Here is a 23,714-nt window from a genome sequence, read left to right as displayed (position 1 = left end):
AACCCCCTCTCCTTTGAGTATTTGCTCTAATGTCATCATCTGCATAAGACCTGTCATCGTCCTACTTAATACTTAATCTGCCCCTCACCCCACCTCCTGACTGCCTCTTCCTGCTCTACTTTGTCTTTTTTTCCAACAGCACCCATCATCTTCTATAACACTAAATAATGTTTGTTTGTCTCTCCTTGCTAGATCAAAAGCTCCTTAAGGGCAGGGATATTTTATCCATTTTGGCTACTGATGTATCTCAAGTGCTTAGAACAGTGCCTGGCACAGAGTGGACCCCCAGGGTGCACCTGTGGAATGGCTGGCTGGATGGCCAAAGTGTTACTGTTTGGAAAGAGCCTGGACTCAGCAGTGTTGTGGTGATCTGGCTTAAGCCATGTGAATTGCAGCTGCAAAGCTTAGGGGTGCCCCAGAATGTTCTGCGCCACACTTCCTGCCATAATGGCTCAGATGTGTGCTTAGAACACACATTGCTGATGGCTTGTGTGGTTCCTGGGTGATACATTGCTATGAGCATTGCTACTCACATTTCTACGACAAGGCTACTTTTTAACAATAGATTACATGCAGATGTGATAAAAACTGTGATGGTAGCACAAAAATTACAGTAATCTGGGAAACTAACCTAGTCCAATTCTTCATGTTACAGCCAAACAGGCCATGGAGTGAGCTAGTTTGTGGACTCAGTCTCATTTCTCTCACCTCATCACCATCTTATCTAGAATAAGATTATATATATATATATATATATATATATATATATATATATGAAATCTGGTGGCAAAAATATTCCCACATGCTCATCTAATACTCTTTTGCTCCTAGATACATGGCTAACCAGTATTTCTCAGCCCCCTGAAGTGAGTTAGGTGGACCATGTGACAAGTTTTGGCCAAGGGCATGAGGGTGAAAGTGATGTGTATACTTCCAGGGCTGGTCCTCAATTGTCCCAGGTGGCCCTCCACATCTTGCTCTCTCCTCTGTGAGGGTGGAATTAAGGATTTCAAGACAAAGAAGCCAGAAGATGTGGGCTTGGAAGAGAGCTACCCATGAGAGCCCCCTGGGACAGAGCCTCCCATGTGAGTAGGTATATTCATGCTGTACATTGTGGGCACAAAAAGTAAACTTTTTGTCTTAAGCCTCATAGATATTGGGGGGGGGGTTGTTCTTTTACAACATGTGGTGTTAATTACCTCATTAATACTAATCTGTTTTCTTTTTTAAGGAAGAGGAGGGTGATGGTCTGGATGATCCTGCAAAGTCCCTACCTGGGCCATAACATCAGAGTGGTCATAGCTGGGTTATTTTAGAAGAGATGAGAAGAAACAGCCTGAAGCTGGAGCTTTCGGGGAGCTGCCGTGCACATGCTCTCAGTGAGAGCTCTCTGTGAAGACCACCTTCGTGGGCTCCCAGTGCCGAGCCATGGAAGATATTCGGGTCCTGCCTGTGACGTCTACAAAATCTGCTGCTGCATCAGCTGCTCCTGATTTTAGCAAGGCACAGAGACCTGGTGTCTTAGGCTCTCACAGAGGAAGGGACGGGGCATGCCTGCATTGTGGGGTAAGCTGGCATGTGCTATCTTGAAGAGCAAGTTCAATGTTAGAGCTTTATATTTAGAAAATAAGATAAATATTATTTTTAATTTTCTTGACTATCGTGAGTAAGCAAAGAGATTATTATGTTTCTTAAGGAGGGCTGGAAAACTTTAGTGCCATGCTGAAGGTGTGAGAGGAGAAGCCCATCCTTGCACATATAGAGAAAAATAGAAATCAAAATTTGAGTGAGATACCATTTCCACCTCATATATTGTATTTCTTTTTTTCTTAGATACATGGCATGCAGCTAACCACCTCATACATTGATACATAACAATGACCACAGCAACAACTAACATTTCTGAGTGCTAAGTATGAGCTGGGTTCTATTCTAACTCATTTAATCCTCATAACAAAGTTATTAGTAAGTACTGTTGTTATGCCCAGTGTACAGATGAGTAAACTGAGGCACAGAGGAACTAAGTAACATGTCCAAGGTCATGCAGCTAATAAATGGTAGAGCTGGGATACATACAATGGCATATATGGAACAATCTTCAAGAAATTATTAAGTGAATAAAGCAAAGTATAAAAGAGTATGATTAGTATGCTACCATTTGGTTGAAATAGTATGTGTGTATATATGTGCATACATATACACATGCATAGATATGTATATATGTATGTATGAATAGCTATATATGCATTTACATATCCATACGTATAAGAATACCTGTATCTCTTTTCATATATCCATATCTAGATGACATCTCTGATATAATCCATAAGACAACAGTGGTTGTCTCCTTTGAGGAATTAAGTGGCTGTAGAAAGAGGTGTATCAGAAATTCAATTTTCATTCTCTACTCTTTGGCGCCATTTGAATTTGGATTATGTGCTTTAAATCCTCTATTCAAAATGATAAACTAAAATTTATTTACTTTATTGACTGGAAGAGAATATCGCAACAGTATACAGTCCAACCTGAGACAAGGAAACGGTTCTCTCCATGAGGGTCTTGGTCCGTTTAAAGCCTGGGTCGCTTTCTGCAAGGACATTCATGGTTTTCTTGCCGATGAACTCCAAAGCATCAAGACCTCCAGTTAAGACGCTTTTGCCCTGCAGAGGAGATAACTTCATGAGACTAGATTTTCAGGTTTTGCTGTTTCACAGCAGTCAACAACTCCTAGGTAACTGACACTAACTATCTTCAAATATTAAAATCAATATAAAGTCACAATTTTTTCTCATCAGGAGATTTATCATCCATTTCACCCTACTTTTTTCCTTTGGAAAAGCATATGTTATATAATTTGTAGGACATACAATGTTATTAAAAATGATGCTTAGAAAAACACATTAGGGGTGAAGTTTACTGACTCTATGTATGAACAGATGTGTATTTGAGACATAAAATTAACAGGTGACCCAGTTTTTGTTTGAAAAATTTTAAACCAAGTAACAGAATTATTTGGAGCAGTCTATTAAAATGTCAAATACTCTTGCTAATTTAGGGAATTCTTTAAGGCCTCAGAGCATACGCCCTTCAGGCTGTTTCAGACGGCTCTGGCATGCTTACGGAAACTAGCAATAACTGCCATTAATTAGTACATTCATGAAATAAGACAGGTTGATTTCCACGTACTTCTGGCTTTAGAAACTGTTCTCTTATATAGTTATCTCCCTACAAATCCCTGTCAGTCATTGTCTTCTTGACAAAAAAATTAAGATAACCAAGACCTACTCACATAAACTATTCAAGTGAACAAAACTGTGAACATTTCTTTGCAACCTCTTCTGTATATGCATCTCAACTGTATAACTGTAATTACAATATGCATACATCTGTGTTTTTCCCACCATACATAAAAAGATATAAATTATATTTTATTATATTATTAACTATATGCATTTCCAGTCTTCATAATTATTAAATAGCAATATTCAATTTCATTGAATTAATATACTTTATTAGTCGCTTCCATCTTGGGCATTTAGACTTTGTTTTCAGATTTGGGAGATGATCAATAATCACACTGTAAAATGGATTTTCAAATGAATGTACTTTGGGAGGATGAGGGGTATCAGTAATTCACACTTCTGTGTAATTTGACGTATTGTCTACTAAGATCCTGTGAGGGTCACTTTAGTAGGAAGTAAAATGGGGACTTTCAGTAAGGCAGACCTGAGGGCTGGGTGTCTGGCACTTGGGAAAAGGGGGTCATGTAGGCTGGAGAAAGTACAGAGAGGAACATGAGGATGCCAAAGGCAAACGCAGAGCGCCCCATGCCATACAGCGAGGCTGTGAATTCGTGTCGTATGCCGGAGACACTGACAGAGCTTCCCCATCCTCATTTCTACAAATTCTTCCACGGGGCGCCATACTGGGATTGCTACTCAACTCCCAAACATACTTGCTGCTGCTCCTTCACTCTACCCAGCCCCGAGGTCCTCCAGCAGCAGGGAGTGGAACAGTCATTTTCTGTACTTCTGCCACGCCTGCCCCCAAAGTCTGTCCATAGCCCTCACTTCTTTCCATGGTTCACTGCGTTTATCTGCCGAGCTGCCTCAGTCTCCCAGGATATTGTGCCCTCTTGTTTGCATAGCTCCTGGAGCACAGTGAGGGCTAATCATGTTTGTGTTTTCATAAATGAATGAATGAATGAAAAATGGGACACAAACAATATTTTATAAAAACTAGTTGGTTGGTTCTATGTAGCAGAAAATCAACCTTTTCCTCCTGATCCCGAGCACCGGCAAGCTGCCTCTTCTCAGTTGAGGTGCTTTTTACTTTTTTCATTGCCATCAATGTGCTGTTGTCAGTATCGAGCTTCTTTTTAGAGGCAGGCAGGTATCTGGGGGGATAAACTTAGGGTGATGCGAATTGGGGGAGAGTGGGAATTAGGAGGTAGGGATGGAGGAAGAATGTTGATCTATGTCTGGAAACACTTTAGAAACATATCCGAGCTATTATTCCTGACTCATTACTCATACTTTTTTATTTGAATGGTTTTATGACTTCTCATAAAGGTTATGACTTCTCTTAGAGTTAAGAGAAACAGACCATTTAGGAAAAACAGTTGTCCCAGCTCTGACAAAGAGTTCTCTCTCCCTGCAACCAGAGGCTGACCTTGCTGCAGTTAGAATGGACACTGTTAAATCAGACTGCAAAATTTTCCATTAAATAGATCCTTTCTTTTAAACCTAAAACATACTTCATTTCCCCTTTATTATTCTGGATACAAGGTTATTCCTACTGTGCAGCAGAAGCATTAAAAAGCCCATAATCCAAAGTTATGAGCAAGGCCATCTTTTCTCTGATATGTCTAGGTCATTGGTAAATAGAAATATCAAAAGAAGGCCCTGGGAAATACACGGGGAAAGAGAGGAAGAGGCCAACGACTTACTGTGTTTTGAACCACATGGGTGAGGGCGGACAGCATGCCCCGGGAAGCGGGTGAAGTGGGTGGGCTTTCTGCAGGGCCCTGATCTGAAGTCACATCTGTTACTAAAGAGGAAAAAATCCTTTTAGAGTTCATTTTGCAGATCTTAACTTGGAAACCTTTTAATCGTGCACATGGTATAATACAGCCCAAGTCCAAGAACACCCAAAGTAAACACACCACTCACTTTCAGGGACTTTGTTTTCAGTATCAGTTTGGGCCCCTTCAGAAGATCCAGAATTTACACTATGAATCTGTAGGGTGACTCCTGCTTTTTCCCTGACTGCTGTCAATCCATGACCTGTTGGGAAATAAAAATATGGTTCGTGGATAAGTTAGAAATCTATGGTCTGTAGATTCTCTAGCTGTTTATTTATTTAGTTATTTTTGAGACAGAGTCTCACTCTGTTGCCCTGGCTAGAGTGCTGTGGTGTCAGCCTCGCTCACAGCAACCTCGAACTCCTGGGCTCAAGCGATCCTCCTTGAGGATCCTGAGTAGCTGGGACTACAGGCACAGGCCACCATGCCCAGCTAATTTTTTCTATATATTTTTAGTTGGCCAATTAATTTCTTTCTATTTTTAGTAGAGACAGGGTCTTGCTCTTGCTCAGGCTGGTCGAACTCCTGACCTTGAGCGATCCACCCGCCTTGGCCTCCCAGAGTGCTAGGATTACAGGTGTGAGCCACTGTGACCAGCCTCTCTAGCTAATTTTTATAAAAGCTGTAGATGTACATCTTTATTGAAAGAAAGTGGTCAAGAGCAGAGGAATCCCTGCTCCCTCAGACGTTGGTTCCGATATGAGCACAGCTTCGCCAGTGGCTGGGTGAGTGACCTTGAAGAAGTTACCTAGCCTCCCTGTGATTTGGTTTCCTCATGGGGTTACTGTGAGAAGCAAATGAGATAAATGTACGTAAAGTCCTCCCAGATGTTCTCCTGTTCTCTTTTTGCTTCTCAGCCACCTAGCCATCTACCTGGGGCTCCAAGCTTAAGATACAGTCTTTGCATAGTGGACCTGTCTCATTCTCTTTACTCCTTTGAGAGTTCCTCATGGCACATCGTCCTCATCCACTTTTTCATTCCTTGCAGGCCTAGCACATCACGGGTGCTCAGTTAATACTGGTTGAAGTGAAATCAGCTGAGCCTCAACACACTCCTTCCAAGGGTTAGGCGTTCTTTTGGGCATGGAGAGCAAAGGGTCTGGAGCCCACGTCCCCAACTCAAAAGGCAAGTCAGTGAGGAAACTAGGAAGGTCACTCAGTAGCTCTGATAGTTGTCTCAAGCAGTAATGGCCCAAACAAGCTTCCATAGTAGTTGGCCAGGCTGAAGGGCTGTTTTACTACACCTGAGCAGGCATGGTAGCTATACTCTCCAGGGCCCAGCAGAGTATTCAATAACTATTGGGGTGAATACAGAGTTGACCTTACTACCCACACAGAAAAACCCCAACCCTTAACCTAATAGGGAAATAGCCTTGTCTACCTTTTATTCTGGAGGGATTCTTCCCCCTTTGAGACCCTTATGATGAGCTATAGCTTTTCTCAGTTGCCAATCCCAGTGAAGGCATTAATAGCCTACTGATGGTCCTAAGTGGCTCTCTGAGTTCTTGAAGGAGAAGCAGCACAGGCTGCCATCGTCACATCACATTCCCCTTAGGAAGACTTCTTTCTCTAGGGACCCAGGCAACCTCAGGTTGTGAAAACACAAGGCAGCAGGAGTATTAGTAAGTCCTAAGTCACAGTAGGACTTGAGAGCTAAATAGAACCACCTAGTCTTAGAAGGCACTGTTAAAATGACAAATTAGTTGTTCATCTCTTGAACAAGAAAGAGGAAAACATAGATGAATCCCAAACCCAAAGAGTATTTTATCAACTGTAACCTTATTTATTAGAGGGTCTTAACATACACAAGACACTGATATTTACCAAATATAGGACTAATTATATTCAATGGAAACCACCTGTCATTATACACAACCCAGGAAACCCTGAAACTTAAGAAACATTTCTTACCCTATCTACAACTTTAATCACATATAGAAATAACTCTCTATTCATGATCATCAGACACAATCCAAACCCATTAAGCAGTTACTTGAAAAACTGAAGATGTTCTATAACTGCTAAAATTAAGACTTGAATTCTCTCTAGCTTCCAAGCATTTCAATGGAAACTTAACTAAAGTTTCAGTAACATATTTAAAATCATTTAACTCTTTTACATACTGAGTTTATACTTCCTGCCATTAAAAAAAACCCAAAAACATGTTTTCCAAAAGGAAATGATGCACATCCAAATCTCAACCCATGACTCTCATCGAGATTTCTGAGAGCCGAATCAAGGACAAATGAGCCTGAGGAGGCCGGGAGGCACTGTCTGCTTCATCGTCTTTGCTTAAGTTATGCGAGAAAGATGATTACACATCCCCCCCCCCAGATCATTTTAGGGTCCAATGAACCTCATATTCATTATCTTCTCCTTCACCTCATTCACCCCTTGCAGGTTAGGGCCATGTCTGGTCCTTTTTGAAGGGAAAAACAGCTTCTCACCATCTCAGAACACAAATGATCATGAATATGTATGTATAGCTGCCTCTAGAAAAACCACCTTGTTTCTGGAAGGAAATACCATTTTTAGGTGCATACAAATAGGATGTGTCTGTTTACCAGGCATGAAAAGAAGCTGCTACTCCAACTATATTTTCTGATTAATAATTCTTTTTCTGATTTTTTTTGTTAGCCAAAGTATCTCTTCACTGCATTCTACTAGAAATATAAAGCTAGGCTTTATATTTATGTATAAGCTGTAATTTTTCATAGACACTATGCCACAGCCTACTCTGAAGAGTAACTTCTAAAAACTTTACTTAGTGTGACATCTAGTGCCCAGAACAAGAAAATAATAATATGGACTCACTGTCACCTTTTGATTGGGAGTGATTCATTTCCAGAGATATTGATTGGGTTCTACCAATAAGAGAAAAATAACAAATATGAATACTAGCATATGTATAGTTCATGGATTAATTTCTTCATGTCATCATGAGACCTAAGTATCCTCAAACTATGAAGCCCCTCTAAATTCCATGGTTCTAAAGATGGAATATCCTTCCTCTTTGACTTATTGCAGTAAAAGGTGATTATTGCAATGAAGAAAGTAAGAATGTTGTATAAATGCTGTTACACTGTATCATTTTAAAATAAATGTTAAACAATTGGCTGGTGTTTACTTTATCAGCTATACTCTAGTGGAAAACATCTTAAACTCAGGAGCCAGGAGTCTTGTGGGGGAACTCTGGTGGCTCCCCTTCTCAGCTGTGTGGTGTTGGTGAGCTGTGGCACCCTCTCTGTTGCTGTGTCTTCTCTGAGAGGGGAGTCGTGCACCTGCCTTCCAGGGTGTGTGAGACTGGGGAGAAACCCCTGCCACAGCCAACACTTACTGAACACTTACTATGTTCCAGGAACTGTAGTAAATATTTTTAGCAAAGCAAACTATCTCATTCAATAATCTCACCAACCTTATGAGGTAAGGGATAATATCATACCCATTTCACAACTCAGAAATCAGAGACCTGGTGAGATGAAATCACTTGCCCAAGTTCCTGAAGCCAATCAGTGACAGAGGCAGGATTCTGAGCTAGCCATTCTGACTCTAAAACCCACATGTTATATAAAGAAAGTTTTATATGTCATTTATAGTTGATTAAATGTCATTTCAATCCCATGTCTATAACTCCTTGGTAGGGGTGTCCTCCTTTTTAAAACACTGTTTTATGTTTTAAAACATAAAATGAGCTTGACTTACTTTACCTTGACCAAAAAGCAAGGTGAAGGTCCCTTCCACCGTGAAACCTCACCCTGACCCCCTCCCTTGTGCCCTGTGGTAGCACAGCCTGGTGAGTTTAGGGCCACCTCTGTGCTGTGCAGGCTGAGTTCTCAACACACTGGGTGGTGCTATCTTATCACATCCACTTTAATTTTTCTTCTCAAAATGCACTGTGGTTTTACCAAGCCCTCTTCTTGTTAGTTCCACCAAGATAAAAAAGCCATTGAAGGAACATCTCCCCTCTTTCTGGAAAGATGAAATAATTTGCTAGTGGCGGGAGGTTCTCTCTGACCAAGTGCTAACACAGGGAAGTGACAGCAGTTCCGCGCAGTGCCCTGTGTGGCTAGGGAGCTCGGTGGGCATTCCCCATGAGTCTCGCATGCTGGAAGACACCAAGAAGGCACCAGCTAATTCATTAGGAGAGTTTCTCTTTTTTAGATTACTTCATTTAATAACACATTTCCTTCTTTTTCTTACTTTGTTTTTCTTCTTTTTAAGAATTGTATATACAAAAAAGAAATTAAAAATAAACCCTATAATATCATTTCCCTGATACATCTGGATGAAATTTTTCCCTAATTTTTTGTGGTGAAATGCACATAAGATTTATCATCTTAACCATTCCTAAGTGCACAGGTCAGTAAAATCAAATATACTTACAATGTTGCATAACCATTACCACCATCCACCCCCAGAACTCTTTTCCTCTTGTAAAACTGAAACTCTATGCCCATTAAACAGTAATTCCCAATTCCCCCTTCCCACCAGCTCCTGGCAACCATCATTCTTTCTGTCTTTCTGATTTTGACTACTCTGAGTACCTCATGTAAGTGGAACCATATATAGTATTTGTCTGTTGTGACTACTTATTTCACTTGGCATAATGTCCTTAAGGTTCATCCATGATGCATCCTGTGTGAGAATTTCCTTCCTTTTAAAGGCAACATTCCACTGTGTGTGTGTGTGTGTATGTGTGTATGTATGTGTATATATATATAGAGAGAGAGGGGGAGCACATTTTGTTTATCCTCTCATCTGTGGATGGTCACTTGGGTTGCTTTCATGTTTTAGCTCTTGTGAATGCTGCTTCTGTGATCATGGGTCTCTTAGAGACTGTGCTTTCAACTCTTTTGGATATATACACAAAAGTGGCACTGCTGGATCATATTGTAATTCTCTATTTAATTTTTTGAGGAACTGCCGCACCATCTTCTACAGTGGCAGCACATTTTTTACTCCACCAACAGCACACAAAGGTTCCAATTACTTCCCATAAGCACCACCACTTGTTTTCTGCTTTTCTGATAGTGCTCATCCTAATGGGTGGGAGCTGCTGTCTCCCTGAAGTTTCGATTTGCGTTTCCCTAGTGACTAGTGATGTTGAGGCACCTTTCCATGTGCTAATTTTTTTTTTATTTTGGCATATTATGGGGGTACAGATTTTAAGGTTTCAATAAATGCCCTTTCCCCCCCTCCCCCCACAAGTCTGAGTTTCCAGCATGACCATCCTCATGTGCTAATTTTTAACATGAAAATATTTATAATATTAGCAAATCCAAAGAGTACAGAAACACAGACAGCAGAAGGTGAGCCAGCCTCTTTCTGCTTGGGCAGCTTCTAGGGACATAACAGGCGATAGGGTGTGTGAGCTTTTAAGGGCTCATGGAAATAATTAAAACCTGGAAAAATTGTTGGCTTTAAAAGACAAAAAAGAGAATTGCAGATTAGAAATTAATATTTACTTAAATGTATTCAAAATATAACATTGGATCAACTGGTCAAACTATCATTCAAATAAATTAAACTCTTATGTAGTTTTTTATATTTTTAAATTATATTTAATGAGAGATGTGGGTGTATTTTAATGCATTTGCTGTAATATAGGAGGGACTTCCAAAAGGAGGAGTGCTTAGAGCTTTTAAAAGACTTAAAGTGGCCCTGTCTCTCCCCTCAACCATTTCCTTCTGAAGATAACAACTCCAATTTATTTCTTGTGATTCCTTTCAGGGAAAAAAGCACATATACCCACATATAAGTATTATGGACCTGTCTTTTCCCACTGGCAATATATAGTTGGAGTCTCAGCATGCACAGATAGTGGTAGATGCTGTGTGCTGCCTGGGACCACGGTGCTCATTCTCCCTGATGCTGGGAGTGTAGTCTACTGACAGCTCTCAACTAAATGCCTCCTTCTGAATTGCCCTTGATCAAGGCAGTTCCCAAGGTTCCCACAAGAGTGTGCTACTGATGAACGGGAGACTTGGTGATACAAAGGCCCTGCCCCATTAATGGGAGATACCTCTGAAGAGTCATCCAAACCCCAAGATCCCTCCAGGACAGGCTGAGACCTCTGCTGTGACGGCACTGGAGTCCAACCTCTCCCTCGGCCCGGTGCCGCTCCCAGTCCTCCACTCCCTTGCAGAGCTTCTTCTTTTGGGAGTTGGTGTATATGGAATGTGTTAACATCTGATGTGTTTATTTACTTTTCGAAATTATTGTTGTTCCCCTTCAAAGCCCTGGGGTTGATATTATGAGTGGTATGTGTGTTTGTGTATTATATATATATATATACACATACATTGTGTTTCAGACTCTTCTGTCAATGAATTCAAGATATTATAAAAAGTTGTGAAGAGCAGTTGTTTAGAAAAACATGGTTGCTATTGCCATGCTCAACTAAAAGCAAACTATAGTGTAACAAAAAAAGGAGCTGATGAACCTTCCTTTTGGAAATGTCTTCCTTCTCCATAATCATGGTTGATGTCCACTCTGTAATCAAATGCTCACTTCCCCTTAGGTTCAACATTGGCAACAAGTGTTACTACACTGATAATGTTTGCTTAGCAGTCCCACAGAAATTCATTAACCCCTGTGCCTTATTCACAGATTCTACAGGATTGTGGACAAACTCCCGGTATTAATCCTATTATCTTTGTATCAATGATCCTTGACAATTTCCACATCATTAGCAATGTCACCTTCAAAAATGAATCTAGGCGCAATTGATAGTGATTTACACAGTGAGGAGTTCTCATCATAGTACCAGTTTGACAAGTTTGCCATTCTCTGTAATAAACGCTATCATTATTTCTGACAGGACTGGTAGAAGAGTTTCCCTACAATGTGCAGAAGGAAAAAACTGTGGAGAGGGTGGCGAAAAGGAACAGTGGTAATTTTGAAAAGTAAATAAACAGATCAGATATATTCCATATACGCTAACCTCCAACCTTAGGCACTCTTGCATAAGGTGTTTAGACTCATAAACCTGTCAAAGCTAGAATTTCAAATTAACATTCAGGCCTTTGGTAGTATCTAGAAATAAATTACTCTGTTCTACTATTGAGTTTTTTATTTGGTATACTTGCATATGTTACAGCATTATTGACTTTCATTTTCATTATTGGTTTATCACTCTCAGCTTAGCAATATATTTTAGAAGTAAGTGGAGAGTATAAGATACTTGTGGGAAATCAGCTGGTTCTCACATCACTTAGAAATTACCATCAAAATTCCTTTTTTTGTTACATTTTTAAAATATTTCCCACTGTGGTTTTTGTCTAGAAAAAGTAAGCATTTTTATTGTATTTTATGAGCTTGTCTAAAGGCACGAGTGGCAGATGATCAAGTCTTAGAAGGTGGTGATGGTGCGGCTGTGGGTGAGCCTAATGCAAAAGTTAAGGCCTCTCGGAAAAGAATTGCAGACTGGAAATGTTTGATTTCTTGCATGCATTGAGTAGGTCACTTTTTCTCACTTTCCCTTAACCTTAGGGTCAAAGCAGCGAGGCAAAAGATAAACTATAAAAATAAAGAGCAGCTAAATGTCAATCAATTTTCTGTATTTTTCCACTCAGCACAGAGGTTACAAATATCTTTCTCCTTCTAACATAGCCACATGGAATCATGGAATCATCATATTCCGGAAGTTGGAAAAGACCTTAGAATTTCCCAAGTTCCCCTACCCACATTTTTCCATATAAAGAACCTGAGTCTCACAGAGGTTAAGTGCATGGTGTAGCTAGTTGGTGACAGTCTCTTGTGATGACAAGGTTAGTAGTATTCAGGACCTGGCCTCGGGTCTTATGACTTATGGTACAGTGCTCATTCCCAAGAATACCACCTTCCAAATGTTTCTATTCTCCAATTACTCTCCTGCCAACTCTAAACAGTTCTAACTAATCTAACTGCAGTTTTTCAACAACTGTTAGAAGTATTGGTTTCTATTTCTAGTGCTCAACTGACAGCTTTGTGTTTTGTTAAGGACTGTGTGTTTCACACTCCTGTCTGCAACTGGAATTACCGTGGGGGTAGCATGAGCTTTCTGAGTAGAAATCAATTGCAACTGAACATGTGGTTAGTTTCTTTCTTTACTTTCCACAGGCAATTTGTAAATCTTCATGAGCTTGTCTATTGCTGTGAGTGATCTGTTTTCCAATAAGTTTCTTTGCCCAATGATAACAAACTGTTAATGCTGCAAAGCCCTGGGGTTGATATTATGCCTGTACATAATGGCATCTGTGTCTAGCTTGCCTCTCTCAATCCCAAGATAGCAGCTCAGTACAGACCCAGTCTAGGAAGGCATCGCCAACTTCTTAAAGCCTGTGTGTACAGATGGTTGAGCTCCATTCCAACCTCTGCTTCAGGCTATGGGACTGGCTACAGCATCTCCCCATGTGTGGGATAACTGCGATCCTATTACCTTTTGGGAATCAAATTCCCAGCCACTACTTCTTGTTTCTGGCCTTGGAACCCATGACTTTGGCCTCTTCTTATGCTACATGATTTAGTTCTGTATAAGGTCCACAAAGATGCTTATCTAGAGGGCAGCCTCTTGGAGCTGGGAGTGACCCCTGGCCAATAAGCAGGAAGAGAATGGGGACCTTGCCTTACCATCGCAAGGAACTGAATTCTGCCAACAACCTGCATGGCCTTGAAAGATGACTCCTTCAATGCAGCGGTTACAGCTGAGCAGGCAGAGCCACTGGCCTCCTCTTCCTGGGCCCCTCCTAGCTGCACCACCCGCCTGCCCACTTATAGCTGCCACCTGCCTCAGGCAAAGGCGAGCCTCCCACGAGAGCGCAGCTGGCTGGCACTGTGCCTTCAGCCTGGTAAGATGCCGGGCAGCTACCCCGTACCTGGGCTCCTGACCCACGGAAACTGTCTAATAATAAATGTATGCTCTTTTAAGCCTCTAAATTTGTGGTTATTTCTTACACAGCAACAGAAACTAATACAAGAGGATATACTGAACTTCACTCTGATATTGCGTGGGGCAATGTGCAAATGTCATGTGATCTCAGAGAAACCACATCTTTACCAACAATAGGAGGGAATGTGGCAAGTGACTGGCACAATGATCACATTACTTCACAGGCAGTTACCTCTTTAGGCTCTTCTGGATCAATTACTACACAGAGCCAGGTGAGAACCACCAGAATTTTTAAGTTGTTGGGAAGGTAACAAGATGCAATTTATCATCTGCACGGTGCCTCAGACACAGGGAAATTTAAAGAGCAACTCCAAACACAAGCATTGACTTCAGATCAAGCCCAACGGGACCTGCCATGGAAATAACACCCTGCTTTTCAAGCAGGACAGTCAGCACCATCTACTGGCTCTATCTGATCAAGACATCAAAACCCAGAGGCCTTGGAGCACAGTGCACCGGAGCCCGGCAGCACGTGTGCGAGGGCAGATCACAACAAGACACCTAAGAAGATGCTGGAAAGCAAACTCGACAGAAAGCTGTCAGCTGGCAGATGGAAAACCTTGTGAGGATCTAGCAAAGCCAAAGTCAAATGACAAGCTGCAGCCACTGACCAATGAGAAGCAACAGCAAACGGTCTGACAAACCGGCGGTGGAGCAGTTACAAGCAGGTGCACCTTTAAGTGTGAACAAAAAGCACTTGCAAGTGCTGCCCACAGGGCAGATGGTTTCTGTGTCTACTATGAAAGAAACCTACATTTAAAATTTTAATGAAAAAGTAAATATCTATAATAGAGCCTTCTAAAGCATCCAATTCACTATAAACCAGAGTGGTTTGGGACACCATTATAACGGCAGCATCAGGACACTTTATTGTTTTATGATATAAACCATGAAAGCTGTATAATTTTGGTGACCATATTATTTATTTTTCCATGACTTGCTCCAATTTAAAAAATATTTTCAAGTCCCCATTTTGAGTGTTTGGTTCAGAGGCGTGCTCCTCCTAAGTGCTGCCAGCAGCAAGACCCTCCACTTTCAGGAGGAGATGCCTTTGCTGGGTTCTCCTAGACATGTTGGTGTTCTGCCGTCAGTTTCCATGAGGAGTAGACATAGGAAATGGCAACATGAATACCTTAACAAATTTACACTGATGAAGACACTGTCCAGTATACTCTTTGTATAGGAACAAATACAGAAAATTTCTTTAAAAATTTAAAACCTGGAAAATACACTTATTTAGATAATTAAATTTTGTTTTATTATTCAATGACAATAAATAATGTACCGGCAGCCAAGAAGCTCAGGGTTAAGGTCAATGCTCAAGCACAACTCTATTAGCCTTGGGAGATACATTAATACGTATAATACATACATATATTTATGGTCACAAAATATGAAATGTCCGATTTTGAATCAAAAGTATAGTTTCTTATATCTCAAAAAAGCAGTACAATTAATCAAAGTATGCACCTAAACTATTGACACAGTTTTGGCATTTTAACAGTAGCTTGTTTATACCAGCAGTGAAGAAGCCTGGAGAGTGAGTGGCAATGAAATCGTGAAAGGTGCTTTCCACAGCTTGTTGAGAATTGAATATTTTTCCTTGCAAGAAGTGGTCCAAAGCCTGGAAGAAATGACAGTCAGTTGGTGCAAGGTCTGGTCAATACAGTGGATGACAGAGAGTTTCCAATTCCAGCTGCTGTAGTTTGAGCAGCGTTGTTTGTGCGACATGTGGTGGAGTGTTGTCTTGCAAGAGGACTGGCCTGTCCCTATTCACCAGTCTTGGTTGCTTAATCACAAGCATCCTCATCACTTCATCCAATTGGTTGCAGTAGACATTTCCTGTAACGGATTGACTAGGTTTCATGAAGCTGTAGTGGATCATACCAATGCTGGACCAGACAGACACCAAAAGCTTTTTTAGATGAATATTTGTTTTGGACTGTGTCTTGGTATTTCATCTTTATCCAACCACTGTGCCTAATGCTTATTGTTAAAAAGAATCCATTTTTTTATCACACGTAACAATACGGTATAGAAATGGTTTACCTTTACATCGTGACAGCAAAGAAAGCCAAGCATTGGGACGATTTCTCTTCTGATACTCGTTTTATTCATGGAATACTAACATCAAATCTTGCTGCTAATTCACACGTAGGTTGAGATGAATTCGCTTCCACTACAGCTTTCAGCTCATTGTTATCCACCTTAGTTTCAGGTCACCCACATGGTTCATTTTCAAGATTAAAATCACTAGAACAGAACTTCTCAAACTATTGTTGTACTGTGTGTTCACTGGCCACATCCTTCCAAATACTTGGAAGGATTTGATAATTGATATTTTGAGCTGTCTGTACTGCATTAGTTCCATAATGGAGCTCATAGTTGAAAATAACCTGAATTTTTGACTTATCCATGATTTCACAAAAATGGCTCTTAAAAAAATTTGAAAGATAATCACAAGCCAAAACATGCATTTGAAAGACTGAGGAAATTGAGGATGTTCCTTCATAATAAAAATAAAATAAGAGGTGTCAGAGTGAAATATCAGAGAAATAAACTGTCACATTTAGTACTTAAGGAAATCAGACATTTCATATTTAATAGCCATATATATTATATATGTTTTATATGTGTGTATATAAACTATGTCCCTCCTCCCTGCATATTTTTCCTGTTTATATTTTAATGTCCTGTGGATGAAATGACTTTTGTCAAGCTACCTCAAATCCTTTCAGGGAGTAGGTGAGTTGTACATGAAAAGAAAAGATCAATTTTAATGATAAACACAAAGCTTTAAGAACATGTTATAAAAGCCCAAATCTTATATGCTAAAAGACAATATAAAACAGTGGTTAAAAGCCATACTATTTGGTTTTCAAATCCCAACCCAGACATTCCTGACTTTGGTCAACGTCTTAGTCTGTGATTCAGCTTGCATACCTGTAACATGGAGAAAATGTGAGTACCTCCTTACAGGGTTATCTGGAGGAATAACTGTATTTGAGGAATAAATGAAGCACTTAGAACAGTAAGCACTAAAAATGGTTTGCTTATGTGCCAATGTTAAACTCTATTGGAGTATGGTATAATCAAAACACCCACCCCAGTAGGCTTGGGGATTTAGTCTATTCCAGCACAACATGAGACACTTACCTACTGTGGCCGTAGCAGAGGAGAGCAGAGACTTGCCCCAGGAGCCCCAGCCTGCCCATCCTCCTCCACTCGGTGGGGAGTCCACAGCCTGTAGAAAACACATCAGCCACAGGTCAGCAATTCAGTTCATCCCTAAATGGAAAAGCACCTACCGATTTGAAACAAAGAGAAGGCTTAAAAAAAAAATCACCCACAATCACATCTCACTGGCTTCTAGTTTATAAGGGTCATAAAGGAACATGCCAACCCACACTGCAATGTGTACTTTGGAAGCAAACTGATTAGTAGTGGTGTTGCCTTCTGAAGGCTTGGTTTGAAGTGAGAATGGAGTTTGATGTTGACTGAGCTTCAATTCTCTATTTACATGCATGACAGGGACAGGGGCTGCCTGAGGGAAAAGATACACACATTAGGGCACAAGAGTGATTTGAAAAAGTTCAAGATAGCCTGGACCCAGGCAATTCTTACAGAGCTAAACAAATGTGCTCTTCAAGGTGGAGTTAATGTTCAAACCTCTGGGGTGGCAGGCGGGAGCCTTGGTGTGGATGATGTCCAGAAAAGCAACCACAAACAGAGCACAGGAAGCTCTGTGCCCTAGACACCTTTGATTCGAGGAGTCTGCTCCACTCTCAGTGACCCCTGTAACACCTGGGGAAGACTGTCCCTGGCCTCAGTGGATGCAAATTCTTCTGCCTAGGCTTTTAAATTGGGACTGAGAGACTGTGGTTCAGTGTGAGCTGCCTGAATGGAAGATGAAAACTTAGGCTATGTGGGTGACTATGCAGAATAAATATTAAGAGAAAGCGAGTGTGCAGAATGGAGGAGACAGGTCAGGGGAGCCAGCTGGATTTCTGATGGCTTCTCAGCCCCTGGTTTCTGCCCACGCCCAAGGCCTTCCTGTATTCTGTCTTTGGAGTCTGTGAGATTCCCTCATGTTTTTGCTCACTCTTTTTTTTTTTCCCAATGTTTTGGTCACTGATATATCCCCAGAGCCTATAACAGTGCCCATAATATAACAAGTGCTTCATAAATGTCTGTTGAATAAATGACTGAAATGCATCCATTTTCTCAGTTAGATATGTATTCATCTCTGTTACTTGCAACCAACGAGTTCTGACTCAATCAATGAAACTACAGCTTTCCGCTTCTATCTGGGAACATATTCTAGAAAACAAGGCAAGTATAAATACATTAGGAGTTAACTATATGAAGAATCATAGCTCTTTCATTCAAAAAAAGACAAAGAAAAAGAAGGAGTTAAGGAGGAAGTGGAAAATTCCTATAGAGCTTATAGATTTTGCAATGTCCTACCCACAGCGGGCCCCTCCTCCTTTCTCCCTTGCAGTCTTCCACCCTTGCAGACAGGGTGGCCGTGAGAAACAGTTTTCGACCAATTCAGTGATCCCCAACCTTTTTGGCATTAGGGACCATTTTCACAGAAGACAATTTTTCCACAGATGGCTGGGGGTGGGGGAGATGGTTTCAGGATGATTCAAGCACATTACATTTATTGTGTATTGGGAGCTGTCCCGAACACGGGAGAGTTAAAGTGCGGTTGCCGCCCGGAACACTGGGGTCCTTGAGACACAGCACCTGGCGCCTTAACTCAGAGCTCAGACGTTCTTGGCCTTTCTTCCAGCTCACAGAGGGTGCTGGAGATAGCAGCAGCAATTATAGAAGGTCACTGAAGTAATCCTGTGCTTATACCCCCTCCCCCACCCGGAAGCCCTGCACACTCCTTTCCCAGAATTGTTAATTACGCTTGGGTGCTCTTTTCCTTGAACTGTCTGAGTGATCATAGTTGAGTATTTGTAGCTTTTTTGATATCAGAAGAAAGTTAAGTTGTAGATTAGAAAACTTCTTAAGCAAGGAAAGGGGCTATCAAAGTGACACATGGTTGAGAAAAAACAAGAACTGTTTTGGTTTCTGGTTTAATGAAGACATGTACCACCTGTTCCTTTGCATTTTGCTTCTCCTTTGTTCTTATCTGTATAAATATAGCAACTGAAATAAATGAGGCGCGGCAGTCACCAAGGACTCCGTCCTCCCGTCCCCATCTTTTTGTTGTTTCTTCATTTCTCAGCCTCGCCCCCTAACTCCAGGTGCCGCCGGCTGGCTCCGGCAATTGTGTACTTTATTTATGTACATTATGTATTTTAATACATAATAAAATAATTATACAACTCACCATAGGTTGGGGACCCCTAAGATATACAAATGGGAAAGTTTTTGCTTTCCTGATAAATTACATGGTTATGGCTTAAGTAATCATTTCTCTGCTGGGAGGGAAAGGCCAGGGTATGACAGAGTCACTGGTCCCGGCTCTGCGGAGCTACTAAACCAGCATGGCCAGCTGCCTCTCTCCACTCTTCTATTAAGTGAGAAAAAAAATGTGTTTGTAAACTACTACATGTTAGATTTTTGTTATTTCTACCTAAAAGCATTCCTAACAGATTCACCTAGTAAAGTGAAAATGCAGAGTTCTACTCAAGAGAAAAGGTTATGGAATTAAATTGCTTGGATTTGACTCCAGGCTTTGCCATTTTGGACAATAAAGTACTCAAGTTCTTTTAAGCTTCATTTCCTCATTACAAGAAGAACTGTTGTAATGTAAGAACCAATAATCTCAGAGGGTTATTGTGAAGTTTGAAAAAAAAATTTATATAAAGTTGTAAACATAGTGTCTGGTATATAATAGATACTCCATAAATGTTAGCTAGTAATAATAAGAAGAAACTATACTTTTAAGACTCAGAAGCAAAAAGCTTTGAAAGTTGGCTCTCATTATTTTCTTTCTTTTGTTAACACGAATGGAAATACTCATGACTCACGACTGTCTGCTTTCATTTTTGGTGTCTACACTGATTTACTTACTTCAGCAATGGAACCCAGTGGCAATTTTATACCACTATGAAGACAGATGGAAGGTGGTGATTAATATCACTATTTTAGAAGACAAATCACTACCTATGATTAGGAACAGTTAATACAGTTATGGGTGACAGCTTCTGACTCAGATTTACAATATTTATTATGCTCTGACAGCTGGTAATTGACTAGCAAATGGAAATAAATGTTAAATGAATCTAGAACTTTTTGCTGTATAATAAGTGACTACTTCAATTGCTTTATTAATAAAGTCCTTTGACATTGAACTGTAACTTCTTCATTAGCTACAAAGAATATTTGTTATCAATGGCAAATACTCTAATGACTAAATATACACATGTAATATAAAAACATCAACTAAATGTTAAACATGAATTACAAATATCTCATCATGTATATTGGCTCCACTTTAAATGGCCTTAATGCCACATACTTAGGAGACTATAAAATAGGCAGCATAGATCTCAAATCTCCCATTATCAAATATAGTTATTTTAAAGCTTTTTTCTCACTCTCCCCCTTGTAACTCCAACCATTTTTAACAGACAACTTACATGCTAATTCACAGAGAAAACAGAAGCCATCAGATGAGAGCTCTCTCAACTCCCTGTCTATTCCTCATAAACGCTCAGAAGAATGAACTCATATGTTAACAGCTAATCAGACTTGGCTTGGTCAACAGGGATATCCAAAGCTCAACTGGGGATCATTTAAACACTGTGTGCTTCTAAGAATGTGAAAGAATGCAGGATTCTATCATATTCAAATTTCTTTAAATAGAAAAGATATTTACATATCTAGCATTCCATTTAAAGGTCTCTATCATTAAATATAAAATACATTCATTTATTTTATTTATGTATTTTTATTTATTTATTTTGAAACAGACTCTTGCTCTGTCACCTGAGCTAGAGTACAGTGGTGTCATCACAGCTTACTGAAAACTCAAACTCCCGGGCTCCAGAGATCCTTCTGTCTCAGCCTCCTGAGTAGGTGACACTACAGGCATGTACCACCATACCTGGCTAATTTTTCTATTTTATTGTAGAGATGGGGCCTCGTTCTTGCTCAAGCTGGTCTTGAACTCCTGACTTGAAGCCATCCTTCCACCTCAGCCTCCCAAAGTGCTAGGATTACAGGTATAAGCCATGGCATCCAACCCATTTATTTATTTTAGGCTAGCAAGTTTAAAGGTATCATTAGATAGAAACAAATTTACAAATCGTAGTATTCTATCAAATTCAAAGGTCTTTAACATTTAGATGGAAAATATACGTACCTATCTTAAAGATCAAAGATCAACCTAGTTGTCCTGATCCTATCTGCTTGAGCAGATTGAGAATCAGGTACTAAGTATAACTTGCATCCCAGGATGTAGGCAATTGGACCTATGAGACCAAACCCTTGCTAAGTTTTGTAACTCGTGACAAAGCTACTCTAAAAAGGGGCTCAGTATGATGGTTGGGAGGATGTAAATTGTTCTGGAGCCTGTAGCTCCATCAAAAGATCTGATTAAAAATGGCCTCAGTTATTTCCAAGTAATTTTCTTCCTTGGTGAGTATGCATCATTTAACTCTATGAAGATTTAAGAATTAAATATAGAAAGAATATCCTATTAATATTTTTATGCATAATTGGTCTTTTCTATACTACTAATATTTAAGGAATCTGATCTATTAGGGTGACAATTTTTAAAAAGTTGAAATCTTTCTAAGTTTGTGCATACTTTTGCAACATCTAAGGGGTCTATAAATTTAATTCAATGGCTTTATAACCATTATTAAGTACTCAACACGGTTTTACATAAGCAGATAAATTAGGTACTTACAAAGGAAATAGAATGTATTACACTTATACATTTATACAATTACACACAAATGCAGTTTAAAATGGTAAGTTAAGTTGGCAAAAAGGATCAAACCAAACATTAATCAAGTCCCTTGAAAGTGACTGTTCAATTTTGCTAGACACCTAAGCAGGGTAAGATTTGTGAGATGAACATAAAGCCTAAGGAAGAACCAAGATTTTGAATTTGTAATCTTAATAAATTGAACACTAATTGTTTAAACCAAATTAAATGTCCAAGTAGTTCTTTTTATACACTGGCTTACACCAAAAACCCATCTAAACACAAATCTAACTGTACTATGCTCTGACTTGCAATGACTTCCGCCCTTTTATTATTATGGAAATGATGTCTTCCTCTGAGTTACCACTATTTTTTTGGTTATCCTCTCTCCTCCTTTCTCAACTGTTCTCTATACAGGCTACTTCCCACATTTAATCACGCACATACTTCCTCCATCTTAAATCCAACAAATGAAAATCACAAGGACAAAACGTTTCTTTCAAATCTATCTGGGGTCTGCTCCAAATCTTTCTTCTTTACCTCTTGAGAAGGGTGCCTACCTTCTGTATCCACCCCTCTCCACTCTACCACCACAGCAAGACTCCCTCAGATTCTTATCAAGGTCACAATGGCTTCCTGTTGTCAAAACCCTGGTCCCATTTTAGCCTTTTTTATTACTAGACCTCTCAGTAGTTCCAAAGCTTAACTATTTTTCATCCTTAGAGCATTCTGTTCTGATGGCATCCATGTCCTATCTTCTGACTCTTACTTTTTTGCCATCCTTTAGTATTGTGATCTTAGTTGTTTACTTCAGAATGTTTCTAAATGAACATTGTGATATTATGGGTGCTTCATAGATTAAGCTACAATCCAAGTGCTGGAATCCCAATAAATCATACACATAATGCACGGTCCAAGGTGGTCAGCCAGCATTCTAATCAGGAAAGCTGGACTCTGCAGGCAGCTGTAATGAGTGATTCTGTATCTCTAGGAACATCTGATGCTTTGCTATTTAGCATACTGAATTGCAAAAATGAGTTTTCATTGATAAACATGGTGAACTACTTACTAGCATTCTCAAAATCTGAAAGGGTTCTAGATGGTGTAATTAAAGGTATTCAAGATTTGTAGATGGCTAAGCATATTTTAGAGACTTCCTACCTTTGCATGAATGGGTGTAAGAAAGGATTTTGCCCTGTGTGTAAATGGTCTTCCACCCAGCTTTGAGCTCTGGGGAACTCTGGTTCCTTGATGCCAGCTATCAGGGAAGAAAGCCTACCTCTAAAATCCAGGTAGGGACGGGCGCGGTGGCTCACGCCTGTAATCCTAGCTCTCTGGGAGGCCGAGACGTGCGGATTGCTCAAGGTCAAGAGTTCAAAACCAGCCTGAGCAAGAGTGAGACCTCGTCTCTACTATAAATAGAAATGAATTGGCCAACTAATATATATATAGAAAAAATTAGCCGGGCATGGTGGCGCATGCCTGTAGTCCCAGCTACTCGGGAGGCTGAGGCAGGAGGATCGCTTGAGCCCAGGAGTTTGAGGTTGCTGTGAGCTAGGCTGACGCCACGGCACTCACTCTAGCCTGGGCAACAAGTGAGACTCTGTCTCAAAAATAAATAAATAAATAAATAAATAAATAAATAAATAAATAAATAAATAAAAATAAAATCCAGGTAGGTGCCTTGAGTGAACCTTTCACTCAAGGTGGTGAGCAAAGCACCTATAAGAATATGTTTATAGCAAGCCTACATGAGAAATATTCTCATGAACTGTTTTTAACTCTCTTGTTAATTAATGTTTCATTTA

At 40.1% G+C, this 23,714-nt stretch overlaps 1 protein-coding gene across 4 annotated transcripts in view; it reads right to left on the bottom strand.

The window, feature by feature from the left end:
* Positions 1–23,714, bottom strand: part of FAM114A1 (family with sequence similarity 114 member A1) — a 130,757-nt gene that overhangs the window by 80,466 nt on the left and 26,577 nt on the right. For all 4 annotated transcript variants that reach the window (XM_076001178.1, XM_076001176.1, XM_076001177.1 and 1 more), the window contains exons 3-6: positions 17,169–17,256; positions 5,172–5,285; positions 4,949–5,049; positions 2,526–2,660 (exon numbers count right to left, since the gene is read on the bottom strand). In XM_076001178.1, coding sequence (XP_075857293.1) covers positions 2,526–2,660; positions 4,949–5,049; positions 5,172–5,285; positions 17,169–17,256 — 438 coding nt within the window. The remainder of the gene's footprint in view (positions 1–2,525; positions 2,661–4,948; positions 5,050–5,171; positions 5,286–17,168; positions 17,257–23,714) is intronic.

Source organism: Microcebus murinus, chromosome 3 (assembly GCF_040939455.1).
Source record: "Microcebus murinus isolate Inina chromosome 3, M.murinus_Inina_mat1.0, whole genome shotgun sequence".
Taxonomy (NCBI): Eukaryota; Metazoa; Chordata; class Mammalia; order Primates; family Cheirogaleidae; genus Microcebus; species Microcebus murinus.
The sequence above is the reverse complement of the archived record's forward strand: the minus strand, read 5'-3'. Positions and strand labels throughout refer to the sequence as shown.